Consider the following 22,353-nt stretch of genomic DNA (forward strand, 5'->3'; position numbering starts at 1 on the left):
AGGTAGAATTTGGAGATTGACAAAGGGGTCTTGAAAATATGGAACCAAGGAATTGCATGAGCAAGGGTAGGGAAGGTCAATAAGTATGGCGAAGATCGAGAAGAGGTATATCAATTTGAAGGGTCAATTGAGAAGCTTCAAGCTTGTGTATTTTGAGTTTTCCTGTCTTTTCAAAATATCCTCTATTCTTCCACCTTCTCTCTATCCCTCTCTTTCTTTCCTCTCTCCTTCCCCCCTCTCTCTCTCTAAGAATTCATTTGAAGAGGATTGAAGGATCAACCCTATGTCTATGTCTATAGTCATCTTATCTAGCCTCTCCCCATTCTATTCATGAGTACAAATGATTAGGCATGTAAACAATGGCATTGATGCATATCTTGAACTTTAAAAAACTTGTGGGTGCATCTAACTTTGGATTTACGAGTGTGTCAAAAGACTCACATATAATATTGTGTGTAAATTGCAAAGTGCAAAACACAAATTTTAATGGAGTTTTAAATGTGAAACACCTACCATTTTCATGGCATTTTTAATGTTATAATACACATGCTTCATCTGTAATTTTTACACACCAGTTTATGTGAATAAAAATGTGGTTATGTGGCAAGGGAAAAAAGCCAAGTGTTGTTGATTATAGAACTATGACTCTAGTTCTGTATCAATATCTACTTGGTCTCACCCCTAATTTTGTACCAATTGGGCATTAAATTTTACGAATCTAATCCAGGCCATAGTTCTGTAGCCAACATCTATCTCATTTTCCCCGCTCCTCATTGTGTACTGATTGGGTATTATTTTTATGAATAAGATCCACACATTGTAAAAAAACTAAACATGATAGCATAGTTTGAGTCAACAAAACATTGAATGGAAATATACAACAAGAATTATAAAATACTCAAAATAAATCAAATATTAAAAAAGAAAGTTCTTGAATTGTGTGCTCATAAGAATACAATTTGTTTGAAGCCGTATTAGACTTCACTTACTAAAATTTTTTTACAATGTATATGAAGATAGCACTATAAAATGTATAGCAAGTTGCTATATTTAGCTTGCCTTACAAAAAGGAGATATGATAGAGCCTAAAAAATACATGATAAATCCTAAAACATGCATATTAAGATTAACTTAACTATTATTAATAGATAAAGAGCCTTCTCTATAACTATTTGTAAAATGATGACAGTCCATAAGAAATTTTGTGAATTCTCTAAACATGTTTATATATAATTCTTATATATAATTGAAAAGTTGCATATAGATAATGGCTTGGGACAACTACACCTCCAACATATTCAGATCAACAATATCAACATCTATGCTATCTTGTAGTATTCAAGCTAGCAAAGTTGTAACTCCTTTGGGTCGAGAAATCACAGTATCTTCATATGTCATCCTATTCTCTCTCCTTGCTTCTCTTACTTTCCTGGGAAAATGGAAGCTTGCATCTCATATTGTGCCCATCCAAGAAAGGTTCTTCATTCATTATAGACACAATCATGTATGATGGAGAATGGAACCTAACACAAAAAAAAATTAGATTTTATGTGGCATCAATATATAAAATATTATTAGAATATGATTTGCATACAACAAATTTTTTATAGAATATAGGCAATGATACAAAACCAACTAGTACTTCAAGGGAAAATAGCAATATGTTTATATGCTTCCATAACTCAAAACTTTTACAAATTTTGAAAATTTTTGGATTACGCTTGAATAACCATCTACATGAAATTGTAAAGAAAGACACTAAACAAAAATATATGTTGGATGTATCTATTACATGTTTCCATCTAGCATATATGAGAAAAAGACTTCCAATCTCCACATGTTTTCAATCTATGTGTCATAATCAAGATGGATAGGTCAATGTAAAATACCTTATCTTATGTGATCAATGAGTCTTCAATTCATCAAAGGGTTCTTTTAGTATCCTCATTGGTTTCTCCATGAAAACTTCATGCGATTAAAGAAATGCAAGAACTAGAAGTATTTTCTCTACTGTTGATTATTTTAGGATTGATACCAATGTTCTTTATTTTTTTTGGCATATTCTTCTCTTCTATCTTATCATTTTGCATCCATACCTCAAAAATCAATACATTTGACATTCTTTGATAGTATTTATTTCTATACTAATGAGGCAAGTACAAGAATGATTAATGCTGTGAGAAGCATATACAAGCTCTAATATCTAAGAAAATTGTGTTCAGACCTATATAACAACAAGTTTGCTATATATAACAGTAAGAAATGGAGGTTGGAAGCTCCAAAACTCAAGTGACCAATGCAAAGGAGTGTTAGAGATGATCTTCCAAGTGTTGGTATTCTAGCTATGGACGACAATGGAAGAGCAAGGAAGGCTAGAGACAAAAATAGAAGCCATGTCACAAATGAGGGACGAGGCCATCGACAAAGCCACATGAAGCCTACAAGACGACTTGACGAATTCCCAGGAGGAGATGGAGAACATGCTTAGCATTGGGTGTTAACCCTTGGATGAACAAGGTGGAAAATCCAAAAAATCTAAAGCAGAAGACAAAGGCCAAGGCAAAAGTGAAACACAATACAAAGGCGCACCAAGAAAAATATGGAAACACAAGAAGCGCAGAAAAGTCCTAAATCAAGGAAGAAGGCGCACAAGGAAAAGCGCAAGTCAATACTTTTGTAAAAGAGCGCAAGGCGCATTATGATTTATTTTAAGAGTGCCGGGCTCTCACCCCCATGCAATTTGTAAAGGTAGATGGGTGGTAGGAAGGAAGCTAGGAAGATAGGAGGACAATGGGAAAAAGGGCCTAGGCCATGGCCGGCCATGTAAAAAAGAGGATAAGGGGATGACCGCCCAAAAGGGATTTAGGGTTTTGTATATAAAGTTGGAAAGTGAATGAGAACCTCATTCTTGTGTGTGGCCAAAAGTGGCTCTCTTCTTCTTCTTCTTCTTCTTGCTTGCTTGCTTGAGCTTGTGCTTGTGCTTGAGAGAGGGAGTGTGAGAGTGTGAGGGAGTGAGTGTGTGAGGGTGAGGGACCGTAGTGGAGAAGCTCTCAGTCTTCTCCTCTCTTCTTCTCTTCCCTTCTCTTCTATTCTCTTGCTCGCGGCAATGGAGCTTGGAGCGTGGAGCTTGAGGATGGAGCTCGCTTAAAGCTTGCACTTGGATCCTGGAGCTACCGGAGTGCTCGAGAGGGGAGGTAACTCGATCAAGCATGGAGGTAAGCTCACTACACCCGTAGAGATGAATGGCACGTTGGCTATGTGAGAGATAGCCATTAGTGCTCGGCTTGGAATGCTTGAAGCAATAAACGGTATGTGGGTCGTGGCAGTTGATCACCTCTACATTTTGGTTCTGTTGCCAAGACCAACGGATTCAAGCCTTGCGCGCTTGCGTGCTTCGAATTGAGCATTGAAGTAGGATTTTCCCTGAGCTTGAGGTAGATATGTATTAAGTGAGGGAGTTTGAAGAGGTATTGGATCTTCTTAGCAAGTAGGTTTTTGGTTTTTTGGATTTGTAAAAGCATGTTGGCGTAGTGTAGGTATTTTTTTGTGATTTGGATGCATTAGGATAGGAAAAAACAAAGAAAAAATAGAAAAACAAGCATTAGGGTTTTTGCTGTCATAAAAGGGCAAAACAGGGCACAAATCGTGGTAAACAAAAAAAAAGAGTGGTCGAAATTATTAATGTCAGCAAGTGAGTGATTGGGGATAGAAATATCTTGCCCGGGAAGGGTTTAAAGGCTAGGAGACCATAGAAGAGCTCATTCTTCACCCTAGCATTGAGAGAGAGAGAGAGAGGGAGAGGGAGCTTCCATTCGTGATTCGAATTGATCTTGCCATCGGGGAGTTCTTTTCACGTGCCAGGTATATCAAACCCTTCCTCCTATATCCTTGTTGTGATTTGGAAGTTTGTGTGCCTTGTAATTGCTGGGATTGCTAGATTTAACAAAATCGCCCTCGGCACTGCCATTGCTATGCGCCAGTCGGCCCATCCGAGTGGCTTGGTTCTAGGCCAAGTCCCAAAATCGGCCCTTGGCCCTCTTGCCTCGACCATCTAAACATACCATTCGGCCATGTTTGGATTCAGCCCAAACCAACTCGGCCATCCCCACTCGGCCCTTTTTGACTCGGCCTATCCGAACGATCGACTCGGTCCAATACCCTGACTCGGCCCTCGGTCACATCCATTTGGCCGTCCGAGCCGCAAATTCAGTCACTAGTCCTATTCGGCCCTCGGCCCTCCGAATCCACCACTCGACCCTTGCAATTTAGACGAGTTGGACCGAGTTAGATTTTGGTAAAGTTTTTGAAGAATTGCACCAGACCCACAACCGTGCAAACCTTGTGAGCCATCCCGATGCCCAGATCTCGATTCTAGCGCAAGGAATAGACAAATTTGCAAGATGCAGCCGCCTGAGTAGGTTGTTGAGAGAGTCAGTGCCGGAACGGTAGCCATGGGAGTCATAGACCCCAAAATGAACCTAAAATGAGTAAGACTATGCAAAAAGAAACCCTAGAACCTCAATGGGCCAATCTAGCCAACAAGGGAAAAAAGGCCACACCACAAAAACATGTATAGGTTGCATTTGGACTGCATCCAGTCAAAGCAGAATGCAACAACCTCAAGCTATAACTGTGAGGATGACTAGACATGACAGTCCTGAAGATAGATGCACCTTGAACGACACTGCATAGATGACCCAAGATAGAGTAGAGAACCCAAGTCTAGCTGTGTAGTTGGGGACTCAATGGCATTTATCAGAAGGCTTAAATTTATAAGCCAAGACCCGAAAGATGAAGACATAGTACCACCTGCTTATCTTAGGGTCAAACTCACCGCAAAAAGGGAACATTGTCTCGATGCTCTCATCGATGAAGGAGCCGATTTTAGCATCTTGACCTATGAAACATGGACCCTACTAGGCCAACCAAAGCTCACACCAACTAATGCAACTCTTAATCCTTACAGTGGACACCAAAAAGCACTTATAGGGAAGTGCAAAATCCTTGTAACTATTGAGACTGAGTCCTATTCCATGTTCCTCCAAATAGTGCTAATGGTGGAAAGGAAACCCTCTTAGGATAACCCTTCAAAAGGGTGATGAAGTGTAAGGCTGATTATGTAGCACAGAGGATACACTTGGCACTACCGAGTGTGAGGATAATTACAACCTTTAGCAAGGGTGACCTTAGCAAACCTCGAGGGAAGGACAAGGAACATTCTGACATGCCAGGCAAGTCTAGTGATGAGAGCAAGGACTTGTAGATAGAAGCGCATGTTGAACGAAGAGAACTAGTGAGCGAGGCCAGGCTTGAAACAAGAAGGTTAGGAGACAATGCCAAGGACAGGATTTGGACTTACAAATATCGTAGAAGACCACAAAAGAAGCCCAAACCTTATAGACAAAGGTATCAATGGAGAGCCAGCACAACACCGCAATGGATATCCAAAGCATTGCTACGTGCTCAAGTGTATTACACAGGTAACTGATGGACTTGGGTACCAAAACCCCACGCTAAACCACCTCTGTTAGCTGAAGGCCAGGACTTATGAAGAGCAAAGAATTGCAAGAGGAAATCTAAATGAAAAAACAAGTCTCGAGTCAAAAACATTGGAGTGACCGAGCCCCTCATGATTGAAATCAAGAAACCAAATGAGACTATTCAAAGGGTAGATTCTCAGCCTAGTGTGCTTAACAGGTGAATATCATATGTACTCATCGAGTGTACACAAAAGCCACTAGTTCCCAAGGAGCCTTTGATTCCCCAAGAGGATAGCGAACATCATAGGCGCAACATTGCTCATGGTAAGGTTGGTTGCTCAACAAAGCAAATAACAGAATCATCTAACAGCCACGAGAAAATCTTCCAACTAGTGCCAAGTTCCCCTAGGAGTCCCAAGTCTCCTACACCCTCTTTCCCTAAATGGACACATGAGCACAATAGTAGTCGTCAAGTGTAGATGCTCAATCCCAATCTCTATCACCATCTAAGCTTCCAAATGCTCAAGAAATGGGACATGACACCACCCTTAGCTCTCAGCCTAAGGATATGCATGTGCAACCCATTGTGACTAGCTTGATGTGCACAAGCAAATGCGCAAAGGGCAACAAAAGACACAGCCACTTCTAATCTGCTAAAGAACTTGACACCGCAGTCAACTAATAGTAGCGGGTCCATTGAACTAGCTGCTACTACTTCCAATCAGGAATCACAGCAGTCACAGGCTTTGACCGTGATGATGCCTCTTACGGAACATGGCCTTAGCAATTCACCCATGGAAGAGGTGTCACAATCAACATCCTTGGCACCTCTCGAGCATTGTCAAAGCACCTTAAGCCTAGGCTTGAGGAGAAACCTCTCAAAGATGTGGCCAAGGAACCTCTCAAAGATCTAACCAATCAACCTAGCAAGCAAGGTTGTCCAATAGGCCGTAGCTACATCCCATGAGGACACACTAGAGAAAGAGAAAGCTAAGGCCCAACCAAGCATATCAACAACGGACCTAGTTTAGGGTCCCGAGTCTTTAAGGGATACACTTTCACTGACCAAGAAAAAGAGGGGGAAACAATGAAAGCAACGGTAGTTACAAGTGGTTGGGGACACCAAGAAGACGGAGACCAAGAGCACTGAAGGGCTTGAGAATAAAGCATCAAGTCCACTCACTAAAGAACCCATAGCCATCTCTCCTAACAACGGTGAAACCTCAGACACATCCGTGTGTTCTAATAAGTCAAAGCAACCATTACCATCAACGGTTGCTTGCAACACTCAATGCATTGATTTAGGCCTTGAGCAATCTTATGCTCTTGTTGGTACAAGGGATATACACCTAGCTTTGCCTGATGGGACTTCTCTTATGCTCAGGGATGAGCATGCAAGAGCTATGATCAAGGAAAAAAATCTTCCAAACGTTATTGGGTTGAATTATTTAGCATCTTAGTCTATCTAATGAATATGAGTCCCATAGAAGCTCTCACCAAGCTCACTCTAGATGAAGCATTTTTAAGTATCAAGCCCAATGTCTCTCATTTGAAAGTCTTTGAATGCATTGCCTATGTGCACATTCTAGATGGGAAGAGGAGAAAGTTAGATGAAAAAGTTGAGAGATGTGTATTTTCTGGTTATGACTCTCATTCTAAAGACTACAGGTTGGTTAATCTAGACTCAATGAAGATTTATGCTTTTAGAGATGTAGTGTTTGATGAAAATGACAGGTGGTCAAGAAAACTCATCAAGTTATCATGAAATCCCATATGAAGTTAAGAATGCAATCCCTCACTCTTAAAGATCATCATGAGATTCCTCAATTAGTCAAGAAATTGATCAAGGAAGATTTGTACTTTAGCTAGATGGTTCTCTATCACATAACATACTATAGAATAATACAAGAGGATACAACACCAAGGTTAAGGAGATCTACAAGGGTACGGTACACACCTCAAAGACTAATTTAAACATCACATATTATAGCTTAGCACTCATCATTTATGGCGCAATTTTCACATATTAAAGATTCCCAAAGCTATGAAGAATCATCTACCAACCAAGAGTGCATTGCAACCATGGAAGAAGAGTAGAATGCCCTCTTAAAGAACGATAGGTAGGAGCTTGCAGACATACCTAACAAAAATAAGCTCATAGGAAACAAATGGGTATATAAAGTCAAGCTTAATCCACATGGCTCTATTAAAAAACTCACTATGGATGGAATCTTCATCATATGTATGTAAAGAATGCATTTCTCAATGCAAACTTGCAAGAAGAGGTATACATGTATCATCCCCAAGGTTATCTAGATTCTAGTCATTCATATATAGTTTGTAAATTAAAGAAGTCATTGTATGGTGTCAAACAAGCTCGAAGATCCTGGTATAATAAGATTCATACTTTTCTCATGGATCTCATAATAGTGTTGAAAATCATAGTCTTTACATATAGCATGAAGAGCTTGGTATGGTTCCAAACAAGCTCGAAGAGCTTGGTATAATAAGATTGATACTTTCCTCACCTCTCATGGATCAATCACATATCATTACGAAGTTTTGGTCTGATACCAACTGTAACGTGCTTGCCTATCAACCTTCCATGCATGTTTTTAGTGGTCCATTGAGAGATGAATCTAAGCGATGCTGCTTAGCACTCCCATGGAATGATACAGGGTTTGTAGCTTGGGGTTCTCGAGTCCAAAATTTTGCGGTCGACCAATTGGGATCGACCTAAAATTTAGGCTCCTAGTGGTCAAGGTCTCACATTCTAGCATCGGGTCTTGGATATCCTACTCTACGCAGAGATACCAAGCTGAAGCAGATCCATGTTGCACTTGGTTCAAAGAGAATGGGAAATGAGAGGGATGTGCCGCTCAACCTCTCTACCTGTAGGGCATAGTCCCATTCCGGTCCCCTAAAATGGCATGAATTGATGTTCTAATCTAACAATTTCTAAGGGTCGGTAAAACCTTGTGAGAAGCCTCCCAGTTCTCTGGGACCACCCTGCCATAAGGCGGACCCGTCAGGGGTTCTGCCCACCCGCTTTTCTCATTAGGCGTTACTTACTTATTTAATTAGGTCCTACTATAATTATGTGTGTCATTTAAAATCAACTTCCTTAACTAAGCCTTTTAGAGAACATGGTTTGTTTGTATGATTTATAGCATAGAAACGAATGTCCTTTTGACAAACAAGTTCAAACAAGTTCCTTAACTTATCTTCAAGTTAATCTTTGTTTCCTATGCCCATACATGAGAAATTATATATCCCTTTTGCCCTGCAGAAGTAGCTGGTACAAATCACATGGTACAACAATTTCCATCCTTTATCTAGAATAGGAACTTCCAACGCCACAAACATTGGGGCCATGGAGGTCTTTCAACTCCATTCCAGACTTGGCAAGTAGTGTCCAGAGCTCCCCTGACCTGCAAGCTGCCTAGGAGTGAAACATTATTCCTGTGGTTGGCCTTTTCACCACTTGACCTTCATCCCATGAATCAAGTAATGCCCTTTTCAGGTTGATCCACAATGCGATAATGAAGATGATCCACCCATGCAAAGAACCTTTCCTTAATTAATTCATTTAAGAATCAAGCACATTCAAGGCAGTCACCTCTAGTATCATCTTCCAAGAAAACATTCCTTTACCCCCATGGCAATTTGTCATCCTAGACCCCCGCCATGAATTTACCATCAATCACAAGCACTTGGAATAATCATCCAAACAACAATCCAACAATTAGTTGAATGTAAAAGCATTTAGGATGTTGTTTGATCAACCAATAAAACCAATTGTATTTTTCCAAACAATGCAAGAATAGATGCGATAATATTTTTGTCTACATATTTGCTCTCCCCCTTGGGCTCTAAGAGAGAGTTTTGCTTAATGCTCTCTTCTTTTGCCTAGGGTGCATATCAAGGCTTCATAAAGCATTACCTTGTAAGATATGATCAAGCGAGTACGAGAGGATACTTATCCTTATTTTTCAATTGAGCATCCAAACATTTGAACTTAGGTTGAAATTTCAACATCTACCAAAAGCTTACCTAGTCTCCTAGATTAAAGTTTTGTACCAAGCTTATGTAAGTCAGTTTAAGTTTCCAATTGACCGTTCATATCTTGATCTAAATCTATCAAGTCTCTAAGTAACTTTCTAGAATTTATTGCGGCATAATACGGAACCTAATGTATCTCATGCTCGTTGCTGGTTGTGGGATTGCCACCCACATGTGACATTCTTTGCTTGGGGGCCATTCTCGATCTTCATTTCTTTTAGGGGCAACCCTCGCAAGAACTTCAGCAACTTCTTGCTCAAATAGAGGAGAAAATGGGGGAAATAAGCTCGCGGGTAAGAGGAAAAGGGGAGGTGTGTGTGGACTCCATCTAAGGAGGGGAAAAAAGAACCTTCTAGAACCTTCTCTCTCTCTCTCTCTCTCTCTCTCTCTCTCTCAGAGCAGTGTGCGGAAGCATCCTCCTCTCTTGCCATGGGGGGGATTTTATAATGGGGGAGGGGGAGGTACTATGGGGTCCTGGTGGTGCCTCACTCCACCCACCACTCACGGATGCATGGTGGTGGGGGTTCTCAGCCCCCCAAGTGGCCCGCGGATTGGGCAAGGTGGCCAGGGGGTAGTAGGCCACGTGGCCTCCCCCTCATCATCATCATCATCATCGTCATTATCTTCTCCTCTTTCCCCCTACCACCTGTTTGATGTTGACAGGGGAGGAAGGAGATTAAAAAAAGCCTTAATTTTAATGGAAAATTGTAGGGGGGTGTTCCTATGAAACACACAAGGGGGGGGGATTTATTACACAATCATCCTTACCTCAATTCATGAGGTTGAAGAATTTACTTTTCTATAATCACGGGGAAAGCCTACAAATCAACAACCTTTTCTACAACCAACATTGGACATCTATTTTCTCCCAATTCATCATGAAATTTGGATAGATGTAATATAAAAAGTTATAGTTGATTTGATACTCTATCAACCTATCAAGTCTGATCATTAGTTGATCTCAACTCTAAAAGCTATGCTCATTTTGCAAAGAGGCCATGTAGTGCTAGAGCTCTATAGCAATCACCTACATTTGAAAGCGTATATAAAGAAATATTTAGGAATCAAGAACAATCAAGGCAATCAACCCTAATATCATCTTCTAGGAAAACATTCCTTTATTTCCCATGGCTACTTGTCATTACTGACCCTTGCCATGCTTTGGCCATCAACACAAGCCTTGGAATATTTATCCAAATCACAATGCAACAATCAATTGATTGAAAGAAAAACATTTAGGGTGTTGTTCAATCAACCAACAAAACTAATTGTATTTTTCCCAAACAATACACGAATAGACGCTATAATAATTTCATCTCATATTCACTCTCCCCCTTGGGATCAAAGAGCGATTCTATGCAAAATTTACTTAATACTTGTATGCACAAATTTTAATGCCATGATTATGCCATTCATAACCCTTGACCGATTCATCTTTGTAATTGCTCTATCAATGAACAAGCCATACACAACTGAGTGCAATTAACTTCCCTTGATACATGCATTTTGCAACCATCTTTCAAATATGTGAGAAGAGGCCTATCCCTTCCCATGACCTATTCTCGTCCATCATAGTATGGAGCATAATGTATCTCATGCGAGAATCAAAACAAGCATCTATCAATTTGAAAATACATTACTTACAATCGACACCGCAATTGGACTGACAGTGATGCCTTCACCTGAAGCTTCGTTGCTGGTTGTAGGATTGCCATCCGCACGCGACATTCTTCACTTGGAGGCCATCGTCCGCAAGTAGACTCAAGAGATTAAGAAGGCAGAATAGATTCGAGATGGGAGAGGGTAAGAGAAGATGCGTAAGTTGAGGATCGAGATAGAGGGGAATTGAGCTAACTCTCTCTCCCTTGTAGCCTCTCAGGGTAACTCTTCTCTCTCTCTCTCTCTCTCTCTCTCTCTCTCTCTCTCTCTCTCTCTCTCTCTCTCTCTCAAGCTCTCTCTCACAATCTCTTGGAGGGGTATCCTCCTCTCTACCTCTCTCTCGCAGCCATTTGGGGTCTCCTTATGCCCCCTTGTGCCTCCCCCATGCCTCATATTTATAATGAATTAGAGAGGAGGCGATAAGGCTGAGAATAAGAGTGGAGGGGCTCTTGGAAGACTCAGTGATCTGATGCTCAGATCATAAATATGATGGCTACATTGGCTCCAAAAGGGGGGATAAAACTCCAATACACTTGGTTAGAAAGCTCTCATTTCACTCCTTTTCTCTGTTCGAAGTGTTGTCTACTGCCTGTAGACTTCGATCACAGCGCACATGATTTCGCCAGTCACTTTTCTTTATTTTTTTCTTTTTATAAACTCTCCAAAATTAACTAAAACATCACTTGTCTTTTCTTTTAAATGACTTTCAGTTCTATCTTTTTAGGATATTATCTAAAATATCTAGAATATGCTAGTTTTTCCCAAAATCTAATATTTTTTTGACCATCCAAACTATACACATTAATACTAGTGATTAATATAGCTCATAAGTCTTGTTCACGTTGTAACTTCCGTGAAGGGTGGTCCTTGTCAATCCGAGAAAATATCGGATTTACGGCTCTCGGTTTATAAAAAAAAATATATTTTAATTAAATAAAAAGTATTAGCTTTTAACATTAGTTAGTTTTTACCTTAGTTAGTCTTTAGCTAGTGATCTTACTAACTTACTAACTAACTAACTAACTTTCGAACTAGCCAACTAACTTTTATTGCATGGAAATATTACACACTCTATATTCTAGTGGGGGTTTGTTATGTGCTCATGAGTTCCATCCTTTAGATTTGAGCTTGTTATTGGTCTTGCCCTAAGTATAGATGCAATGGTGTGGAGCTCCTATGAGATGTTACAAAGCATCTCTAGCCCTACTTCATAGGATTGCAAAGGTAAGATCATTAGCTCCTTTCATTGTCTTTGGCCTTAATACTAAAGTGTGGCTTGTGCAAAGTTCTAAGGTAACCTTCAATAAACATACAAGCTTGGCCCACCTAGGACTTTTCAATAAGATGCTTATGTACTCCCTTAACCATGAATTGCAAGAAAGTTCTTGGGTGGTGTGAGTAAGTTTATCAAGGAAGCGGTATGGAATTGGAGTCAATAATCACACTCTATGAGTCACAAATGGATTTCTATTCTTGATATTGGAGAGTTTTGTAACTCAGCATGTGGAGTGCTCAAGGCAACCTTAATCCTTTTGTGATCGAGATGATTGACTACTTGGCATGCTCAAGAGGCAATGCCTTTGATTGGTGGCTCTAGTGCACAAGTGGGTGACGAGTGCCTATTTGTGTGTGTAATTAAGTGTATGATGTGTGTGTGCGGTGTAGCTAACTAGTGTATTGTGTAGTAGCTAAGGGTGCCATGCCCCAGGAGATTACTTCCCCCTTAATGAAGTGTGTGATGGTCACCTTAGTGACGTGTGATGGGGGGAGATCCTACATTGGGTGTTAATTAGGATCAAGGAAGTTTTAGCATAGTTCCTAAGAGGCGTGGTTTTGATAGGTATAGAGATGAAAAGACAACCCCTTCAGTCTTTTACTAATTGTTGCTTCAAGAATGCTTAGTAAACGTAGAATGATTCATTGTCTCCAATCATGTGACTCCTAGCATGATGAGGTTCCTTTAATCAACAATAGGGTATTCCTATTAATATAAGAGGATCTTCTAATAATATGTAAGAAATGATGCCCACCCTCAAATGATTGATACCTCAAAGATTCTTCTTTAATGCTTGGGATTGAATGACAAAGCTCAAATTCACACTATGGATGCCGCTCCTCTATCCCAAGCTTGATAGGATGTATGGGTGATTATTGTTTTGAGACCTAATGTCCTGAAGTCTTGAATCCAAGAAGCATGTAGCTCAAGGTATTAATGTCCAAGATACCTCTAGGATCATTAGGAGAGACTCCTTCCTTATCAACCTCACCATTAGGGGAAATTCCTTATCAACCTCATCATGGATTTCTAGGTCTCCAACTATAGTCCTTAGTATAGAGGGCAAGAGAGTGTGCTATGTGAGTGTGTGTTAATTGACTAATTGTGGGTGATGTGACTAATGAGTGTTGTGTATACTAAATAGTGTATTTAATGTGTGATTCTTGTCATGTTTGAACACATGCGATGTGTCATGATGTGCGATTTTGTGTGTGTGTGTGTGTGTGTGTGTGTGTGTGTGTGTGTGTGTGTGTGTGTGTGTGAACAAGTAAGTATTCGTTACTAACCAATAGTGCAACTAACCATGCAAGTAATCGTGTAGTTGATTCTATACGCCCTCATGCACCATCCACATGAGTGAATGTGAAGTGAGAATTATGCATCTGAGTTGTGTGATGTGAAATTGCATGTGTGCATGTGACTCACTTAGTGCAACTAACTCACACATATGTGTGCGGATTATGTGTGAGTGTCAATGCATGGTTAATGGATGAATGTTTTGAGACAAATGCGCATGAATTCTAGCTAATGAGTGACTCTGTTTACATTGACCAACCAATGTGCATGTGTTGTGAAACTTGATATGTGAATGGTGGAATGTAGCTGAGTGTGTTGCAAAACTTGATACATGCAGTGTGTGTGATTTTGTGTGCTTGGCTTACAAGCATGGATGGGAATACAATTTTCCAAGTAAGTCTAAGAGCTATGGTCACGTGTGATTGGTGGGAACACATCTAACTACTAATGCCTTAGTACACCTATGTACTTATGTATGGTCTAGGGTCCTAGTTGTGCAATCACTACCCTATCATCTAGTCAAAGTGTTCATAAATAGTCTAGTGGTCCTACATGTGATCTACGAGGTTAATGTGCCCAAGGGGAGTGCAATTGAGTGCTTCTAGAGTAGTGGAGTATTTCTAGCCAAAGAGAAGAGATAGAAAAGTCAAGCATTGAGTTGATGAAGAGTCCAAGTGTCATCTCCATCAATGGGTGGAGAATAAGGGGATTGTGAGGGTCATTGTGGTGATCTTGATTGAGGGTAGGAAAGCCTCAATGGTTGTATAGTTGACAAGGGTGTTGACATCATGCGTCGGTTGGTGAACCTTCATGAGAAGCAAGAATTCTAATGGACTAAGGTACCCTTTAAATGGCATTCCAAACAAAAAAACCCTCTACACAAGCAAACACTAGGTTTGCTATGTGGGAAATGGCCAGGTTGTGCAACTCTTCAATCTACTAGGCTGTGTGGCTCAAGTGCAGTGATTTAGGACGGTTACACACTCCTCTAGATAGGGAGGTTGTTCTTCAAAAGAAAGGATTATTGACCTTTCAAACATGTCCTAACACAATTTATATTATTTCAAACATATTGGCCTTACATTAAGAATTGGTTGGCTTGTTAAAAAGCAAATCACCCTCAATATCTTTGAGGTTGATGGTTCAAACACTATCTCCCTTGCTTTGTGACAATATTAGAATTTGTGTGGTGGGGATAACTTGTGGTCAAATATTCCTCAAGCAGACACTCTCGTTGCACTCAACATGGCAATTACATGACGTTGTATGCATCCCCTACATGGACAATTTTGTGGGTCCAGTGAGGTTGGGGACTAGTGGGTATGAAGTATACCCGAGAACGTTTTTCATGCAATCAATGGTGGTTGGCTGGTGATTGAGCCACATGGATGGTGGTTGAGGTGAGTTGTTGAAGCACCATGCCAAGGTGAGGTAGGTGAAGCACTAAGCAAGCCTACATTAGGACTGATGACCAAGCAAGGAGGGTGATGCCAAGGCCCTAGTTAAGGGTGGAAAGCCGATTAGCATGTGGCCTAAGGAGGATTGGCCAAGGAAAAGGCAAATGGCCGATAGAGAGGCCAAGGCCAAGGGCCTAGTTGGGGGAGACCAAGGCCAAGTTGGAGTTGGAGAGGCTAAGATTGAGGCCAAATTGGAGTAAATATTGATCAATTGATTATTTATGAGTAAAACCATTCTAACTTTTCAAGAGATCACACCAAACATTAAGATAAGTATAGCTCTATCAATAAAAGTATAAGGGATAGTCAAATGTCCTATAGTGAGCAACTTGAGAGTAAGAATCCAAATTGAGGAAAAGACTGATGGTTGGGGTTTGTAGGCTATACATAGAAGGCATCCTCAAATAGAGCTCGCATGCTATATAGAACTCTAGCTAAGGTTATAACTTATAATACAAATGCTAGCAATCATTACTCAAGTAAGGATTTGGAGATGTTTGTTTAACTATGTCATATTATTAACAAATTTTATTCCTTTTTATACCACAATTTAGTTCATGTATCATTGCAAGTCAATCCATAAAACACACATGTACACATTCTCTCTCTCTCTCTCTCTCTCTCTCTCTCTCTCTCTCTCTCTCTCTCTCTCTCTCTCTCTCTCTCTCTCTCTCTCTCTCTCTCTCTCTCTCTCTCTCTCTCTTTGTTTTTTGTATTCCAATGGTAAGCCACTTGTTTTATCAACCTACTGACCCATGTTCAAGTCTCCCTTTTTCTTCCTATACTAAATGAACATGTGGATGTAAGAATTGAACTTAAGAATAGCTAGTCAACATGCCTTCAACTTAACCAACAAAAGTATGTCTATTTGCTCACACATTCTATCTCTCTCTCTCTCTCTCTCTCTCTCTCTCTCTCTCTCTATGGCACCACTACAATCAAACATAGATATATAGGTATACAAATGCTATAACTATAGAGGCACATTGAAATTGTATTAGTTGCATGATATCTTCCTATAAATAAAACAAGATGTATGTGTAGAAATATATGTATATGTCTGTAGATATAGTAGTTAAACATTATTATTGTTGATATTTTTAGCTCTAGACATTATACAAACATAATTGAATTCTATAAATTATGTGCATGTTAATTCTCACTCACTTAAGTATGGTGCATTTATGTAAGCTTTGTTATGCCACAATCATAGAAATTAGCATAATCATAATGTTATTCTTTCCCATCATGATATAGTTGCAATTTAGTGCTATTAATAATGTAGACATGATAAATACATAATCAAACTCACTTTAGTATAAATCCTATGTAAGTTGGTTCGATCATTTGTACTCCGTCAAATATAGTGTGTATTAGGTGTTTTTGTAAGCATGACTATGTTGCAAAAACTCCAATCAATATGATAATAATATACCTTCTTCTCATCTTTCATGACGATGTAGCTATGAGAGTGTTATCTCTCAATCCAACATAAGTATATAAAACAAATTCAAATGTGGATCATGCTTAGCCATCTAAAGAAACATTTATTTGTGTAGTCAAGTTAGGAGCTTTTGATAAAGGAAGGCCATGGATTGGAATAGGTTGAATGATGTGAGAGTAGAGATGGAAGCTCTCAGTTGTTGAGAGTAGACAATAAATAGTAGAGTGAGTGACAGTGAATACACAACATGACACCCAATGCAATTCCCAAGTGTAAGTGAAAGTACAAAGTACAAGCCTTAGACCTTAGGGTTGTTAAGGTGCGTTCACACCCAGAAGGTGTAAAGCAGGGTAAGTGATCAAATTGTCTAATATAAACAAGAAAAATAGGAAATAATGTAATTGGGGAAAAAAACTCTCGTAAGGAGAGTAAAAAGTGCCCCAGTGTCCTACTACTATGGATCATCGACACTCCTCTATGAGTGTAGGCGTGAGTCAAAACCAACAAAACCCCTTGGAGTGAAAAGTGATCAACATACGAGGATCATCCCACCAAAGGAGATCAAATTTAAAGCATTGTGGAATGCTTCAAATTTCGTAAGGAAGAGTTTTCATGAAGATGTCTGCCACATGTTGGTGGTAGGACAATAGAAATGCTAATATCTCCTACATATGGCCTCTCTCTAACAAAGTGATAGTGGATCTCTATGTGTTTCGTGCGTGCATGAAACACTAGGTTTTGTGGCATTCCAATGGCACTCTGCGTGCCAGTAAACAAAGGAGTAGGCTCCGTGATAGATACACCATCAAGATCAACCAACAAATGTCTCAGCCATACACATTCAACTATAGTAGTGAAAGTTGCCTTGTATTTAGCTTCACAAGACAGTGTGGCAACAATGGATTGTCTCTTACGAAGCCAAGAAATCCAAGATGATCCAAGAAAGAAATAGTTTCCACTTGTAGAGTGACGTGAATGAGAATCAGAGCCCAATCTAAATCACTGTAAAAACATGTAATTGTTGTTGAGAAATATGTGGTCACACTCCTATAATAGTATCTTTGTATGGAGCAGTAAGTCAAGGAACATGCAACAAATTAGAAGAGCTGCCTTGCATCCCATAGGCACACTGAGGGAAAAGTGGTACCATCTTACAACTATAAAAGAGTGTACTTGACAATCATTTGAATGCAATGCTATTGTACTTTATACTTTCAATCTATGTCTTTGTCTACTTAAGATTGTGTTTATGAGTCCAAGTTAGTTAATCTCGGAACCTAATTCACTTGAACAAGAGTCCTGTCTAGTCTTAGTAATCATACTTCTTATCTATGATTTTTGACCTCCATAGGTAACCTTACTCAAGATCTATTTCTTAACATGGTATTAGAGCCAGGTGAGCTTGGTTTAGCTCTAGACATTGCTCCTCCAACTCTTTTGAGCTTAGCTCAGCTCCAAAAAAGGTCTTCATCTCTTCACTCCATCTTTACTCTACTCTTCTTAACCTCCATATCCAGTAGCACATGCCTCACTTGGAGGGCTAAGATCTCACAGTCCAAGCCATATCTCATTAAATTTTATTCTAGAGAGATCTTTCTTAACTCATCAAATCTTGATACTGTGGTTGCCTATCTCTAACATTTCTTTTGTTTCAGGTCGTTGTGCCCAGATTGCACTTGTTTAGGTTGTACAGCTAGTGCCATTCATACATGCTGTGACGTTCCCCATGACCTTAGGGATTTTGGATACATAGTCTAAGCTATCTCTAGCTAAAATCATTTTCCAAACTATTCACTCTTTCAGCCACATTGAGCAAAAAACCTGGCCCTTGTCAAAACCCTAATGACTGTGGTAGCCATAGCCATCAAACTTCAAACTCACTTTTTACTTCATTTTCTTACCCCATTTGTCTCAACCTTGCTACTACCACTCTAATCTAATGCTACACTGAGGTTTCAATAAGATTGCCACATTAAATCAAAAGGAGGGGAGAATTCAATATCAATCATCAATGCATAGTGTCTTTTGACACTACTTCCACTTGTGTCTCTTAACACAATTGGTTTCAACTCTTATGTTGATCTATTTTTAGAGATTTTCTACTCCTCAAACTTTGAAAATGGGTAAGAAATCACCCTCTTGCCGCTTCAATGGAGCAGCTTCCACACATGGCAAGCAAGGATCAAATTGATCCTTATGAAGAAAGGCCTATGTGTGGTGGTCAATAACCAATGGCTAGGAGAACAAGCCCAAAGATGCTACTCTTGCAACAGTATGGAAAAAGAGTGATAACAAAGCCCAAGCAATCATCAAAGCTTGAGCTTGATGATAGTTGTATCCACCATGTAGATGTGTGTGATACATCTCATGCTACTTGGGAATGGTTAGACACACTATTTAATGCCTAATCTAAATCTTCAAAATATGGATTATTGATTGAGTTTTTCAGGTTGGATATGAAGGCTAATACATCCCTTGCAACTCACTTAATTATATGGAAAGTATGTTGAGAAACACAGACCTAGAACTAGATCGGCTATGGTGGACGCAAGTCAAACACACGATACATTATCAGAATGAGGAATTGTAACTCAAGTGAATTAGGTTCCAAGATAGATTAGCTTGGCCTCATAAACACAATCTTGAGTGACTCAAAATTGATAGTACCATACATTGAAATGAGTGTCAAGTACATGCTTATATAACTTTTGGGTAGTACCACTCTCCTCACTATGCATAGGGATTTTGAACATCTCTTCTTAGAGCATACATCATTGTCTCTCTCTCATACAAAGCTACTTATGGGCAAGCCTCTTTTGGGCACACATCTAGCCTCTACGGGCATTCATGTTAAGCATCATTTGCTATTCTCAACAAAGTATGCTAACTCAACTTGTAGGGATTAACTTAAAAATGGAAGAAGATATATGCATTAGAGTCTTGCTCAAGAGTCTTCCTTTATAATTTGGTAATGTCTCCACCACATAACTCATATGCCAAATCCAAAGCTTGTAGACATAAAATCATCACTCCTTGAAGAGGAGAAGAAACTCAAAGGTAAAGAGAAAGTAAGCACTTCAAAATATAAAGAAGTTAATTTCGATAGTAAACCATTAAACTGAAAATACAAATAAAAAGGCTAAAATGCCAAGAAACCATAGCCAAGGTGGCTAGACATGAAATAATATTACCATGAATGTCTCAGAATCAAGTGATGAGGGGCTGCAACATGGTATGCATCCCAAGCTATGGTGGCCAAGAGTATGCACCCTCTTAGTTGGTGGGAGGTGGAGACCTCAAATATAAAATGTCATAAAATGGAAAAAATATCATTGGCTAGTTATTACAACTTAGCCTTTTATACTTAACCCTAATAGGCTAAATATTGGCTAAGGTATGAAGGCCTTTTTACTCTATTACAAGCTATCCCAGCCTAGAAGAGCTTTGTCCTCAAAGCTGAATTTGGGATAAGATACAAGGATGAGTACAAGAATAGATTGAAATAGATGAAGTCATGATGAAATAGGAGTCCATACTAAAGAAGACCAAATAAGTCGATGAAGAAAGACCATGTAAGTGGAACAAACTATTGTAGGCTATCCAAAATAGGGTGCATTACAAATTTGGCCATATCTTGAAGTAGAAGTGTCCAATTTCCATATATGAGGTACAAAAATGTAGTTGACAATATGCAGTATCTGGCCATGCCATCAAAATCAATTTTAATGAAGATAAAGCATTTAACTTTAGAACATAATGTATTACATCAAGTTGATTACCGTCCAGTGAATGAACTATCCTCTTGAAGAAGCCATGGAAATTGTTCCAAATATGAAGCATGTTGCCAACAAGAAGATTCTTCCATAGGCAAACCCTTCCACTTTATAAGATATTCCACAAGAACTCAATTCCTTAGAACTTGCTCTTTCTTACCAATAATCTTTTCAGGTTCATAATAAATGATCAAACCATCTTCATCAAGGGGAGGTAGTTCTCAACAACTTCAATTTCAACACTAACATACTTCTTGAGCTATGATACATGAAAGTTATTGTGGATGTGTGTAGTTGAAGGCAAATCAAGTTGATAGGCAAGACCCCCAACTTTCTTAATTATCTGGTATAGACCATAATACCTATGAGCAAGTTTATTATGTCCTCCCTTAAGAGAAGCGTAATGGGATTTTGGAACCTTCAAGAAAACCTATTCACCTATATCAAACTTCACATGTCTTCTTTTCTCATCTGCATATGCACTTGTGCACTATTAGTATGATTTCAAGTACCACCTATCAATTATTGAGGGTGTACATACAACATATGATTATACATATAATATCATATTGGTTGTGAGGGTGCCTATTTGCAATGATCATAGGTTGTGACTAGGTAGCCATGTCTATGATCATGATTGTGACCATTTATCAATTGTTACCCTACCAATGTTTGTGAGAGTTGCTATTAATGATTGCTATCTTGTGTGCTTGGGGAAAGCTTGATTGTGATTGCATCTATAGCATGCTTATGACTACATGATTGCCAGTGCAAACTTGACACCATGATTGTGACTATACCAATCATGTGTCTCCTTATTTCTATGCAGTGCTAGTCAAAACACACACAAATAAACTATAGAAACCATGAAATCTATGTAAGTGGAGTTCTTGTTTTCCCCTCCCCCCAAAGTGTCCACTTTCTCCCAAGATAGAGATATGATGCTTCCAGTGCCTGATTTGTGGTGCTATGTAGATTGTTACATAGACAAGACTATCGAGGTTTGCATTTTTTGAAATTTTTAGTATTTTAAGTTTGGTTTAGTGTTTTCTTCCTTCCTAAAACTATCCTATTCTACTCAATCGCTATCAATCTCAATCCATTGAATTGACTTCTCTCATCAATCTAACCTTCCTAAACTAGTACTGTGTGTTTTAGAGTAAGTGATCCATGAGCATAGGAGATCGGTTTGTTGCTATTCAATCCCAAACTCAAGTAGACAAGCCTCCTATTTTTCCACATGATGAGAATATGAGTACCTTGGTGTTCACTTTTGTCCTTATTTTGATAATGAAACCAAAATGTGGGCCCTTACCCTCAACAATGGGACTTTGGGAGGAACTCTTATCAATTCAAGACTTCAACCACTTTGGATCTTACTATCTCTCACCTAGTTATCTCATACTCCAACTCTAAAACAACCTTTCATCCTTCCTTTGTATCCAAGAAAGCAAAGTACACAAGACTAGCTTTGAGGTGTAATGAACTTACCTACTTATCTCCCCACATTATAGTCAAAGCTTGAAGGCTCATACTTGGCTCCACTATCGATGTGATTCACTCCTTGAATAAACACCACAACTCCTTATCCACATTGAGCATACCATTATTGAGAGAAGAAGATGGAGAGGGAGACATAGTAGAGCTTTACCTCATCAAGTCCCTCGCTCTTGCTCATAAACAACTCCACTCTCAAACTCTTACCAATGAGAAGAAGAGAAGAGAAGTAAGAGATGGAAATGAGCTTCTCTATCCCAAGTTCCTCACTCATGCACTCACTCTCTCCCCCGCTTTATAATGGTAGTATAAGATAAGACATATGAATCAAGAAGAGGAGTTTTATTAAAGTTGCACACACATGAATAGGCCTCTATTCATTTGCAACTTTTACATATTAGGGTTAGGA

The 22,353-nt window shown here is 39.3% G+C and overlaps 1 protein-coding gene across 1 annotated transcript in view; it reads right to left on the minus strand.

Annotated features, from left to right (window-relative positions):
- Nucleotides 1-1,406: 1,406 nt before the first annotated feature.
- LOC148039757 (Methyltransferase MT-A70 family protein) overlaps nucleotides 1,407-22,353 on the minus strand; it is a 231,150-nt gene continuing 210,203 nt past the window's right edge. Inside the window, exon 8 of the mRNA XM_087693652.1 lies at nucleotides 1,407-1,523. Coding sequence (XP_087549778.1) covers nucleotides 1,482-1,523 — 42 coding nt within the window. The 3' untranslated portion in view covers nucleotides 1,407-1,481. The remainder of the gene's footprint in view (nucleotides 1,524-22,353) is intronic.

The sequence above is a fragment of the Lygodium microphyllum genome, chromosome 2, assembly GCF_053477565.2.
Source record: "Lygodium microphyllum isolate KBCC chromosome 2, Lygodium_microphyllum_v1.1.10, whole genome shotgun sequence".
NCBI classification, from domain to species: domain Eukaryota; kingdom Viridiplantae; phylum Streptophyta; class Polypodiopsida; order Schizaeales; family Lygodiaceae; genus Lygodium; species Lygodium microphyllum.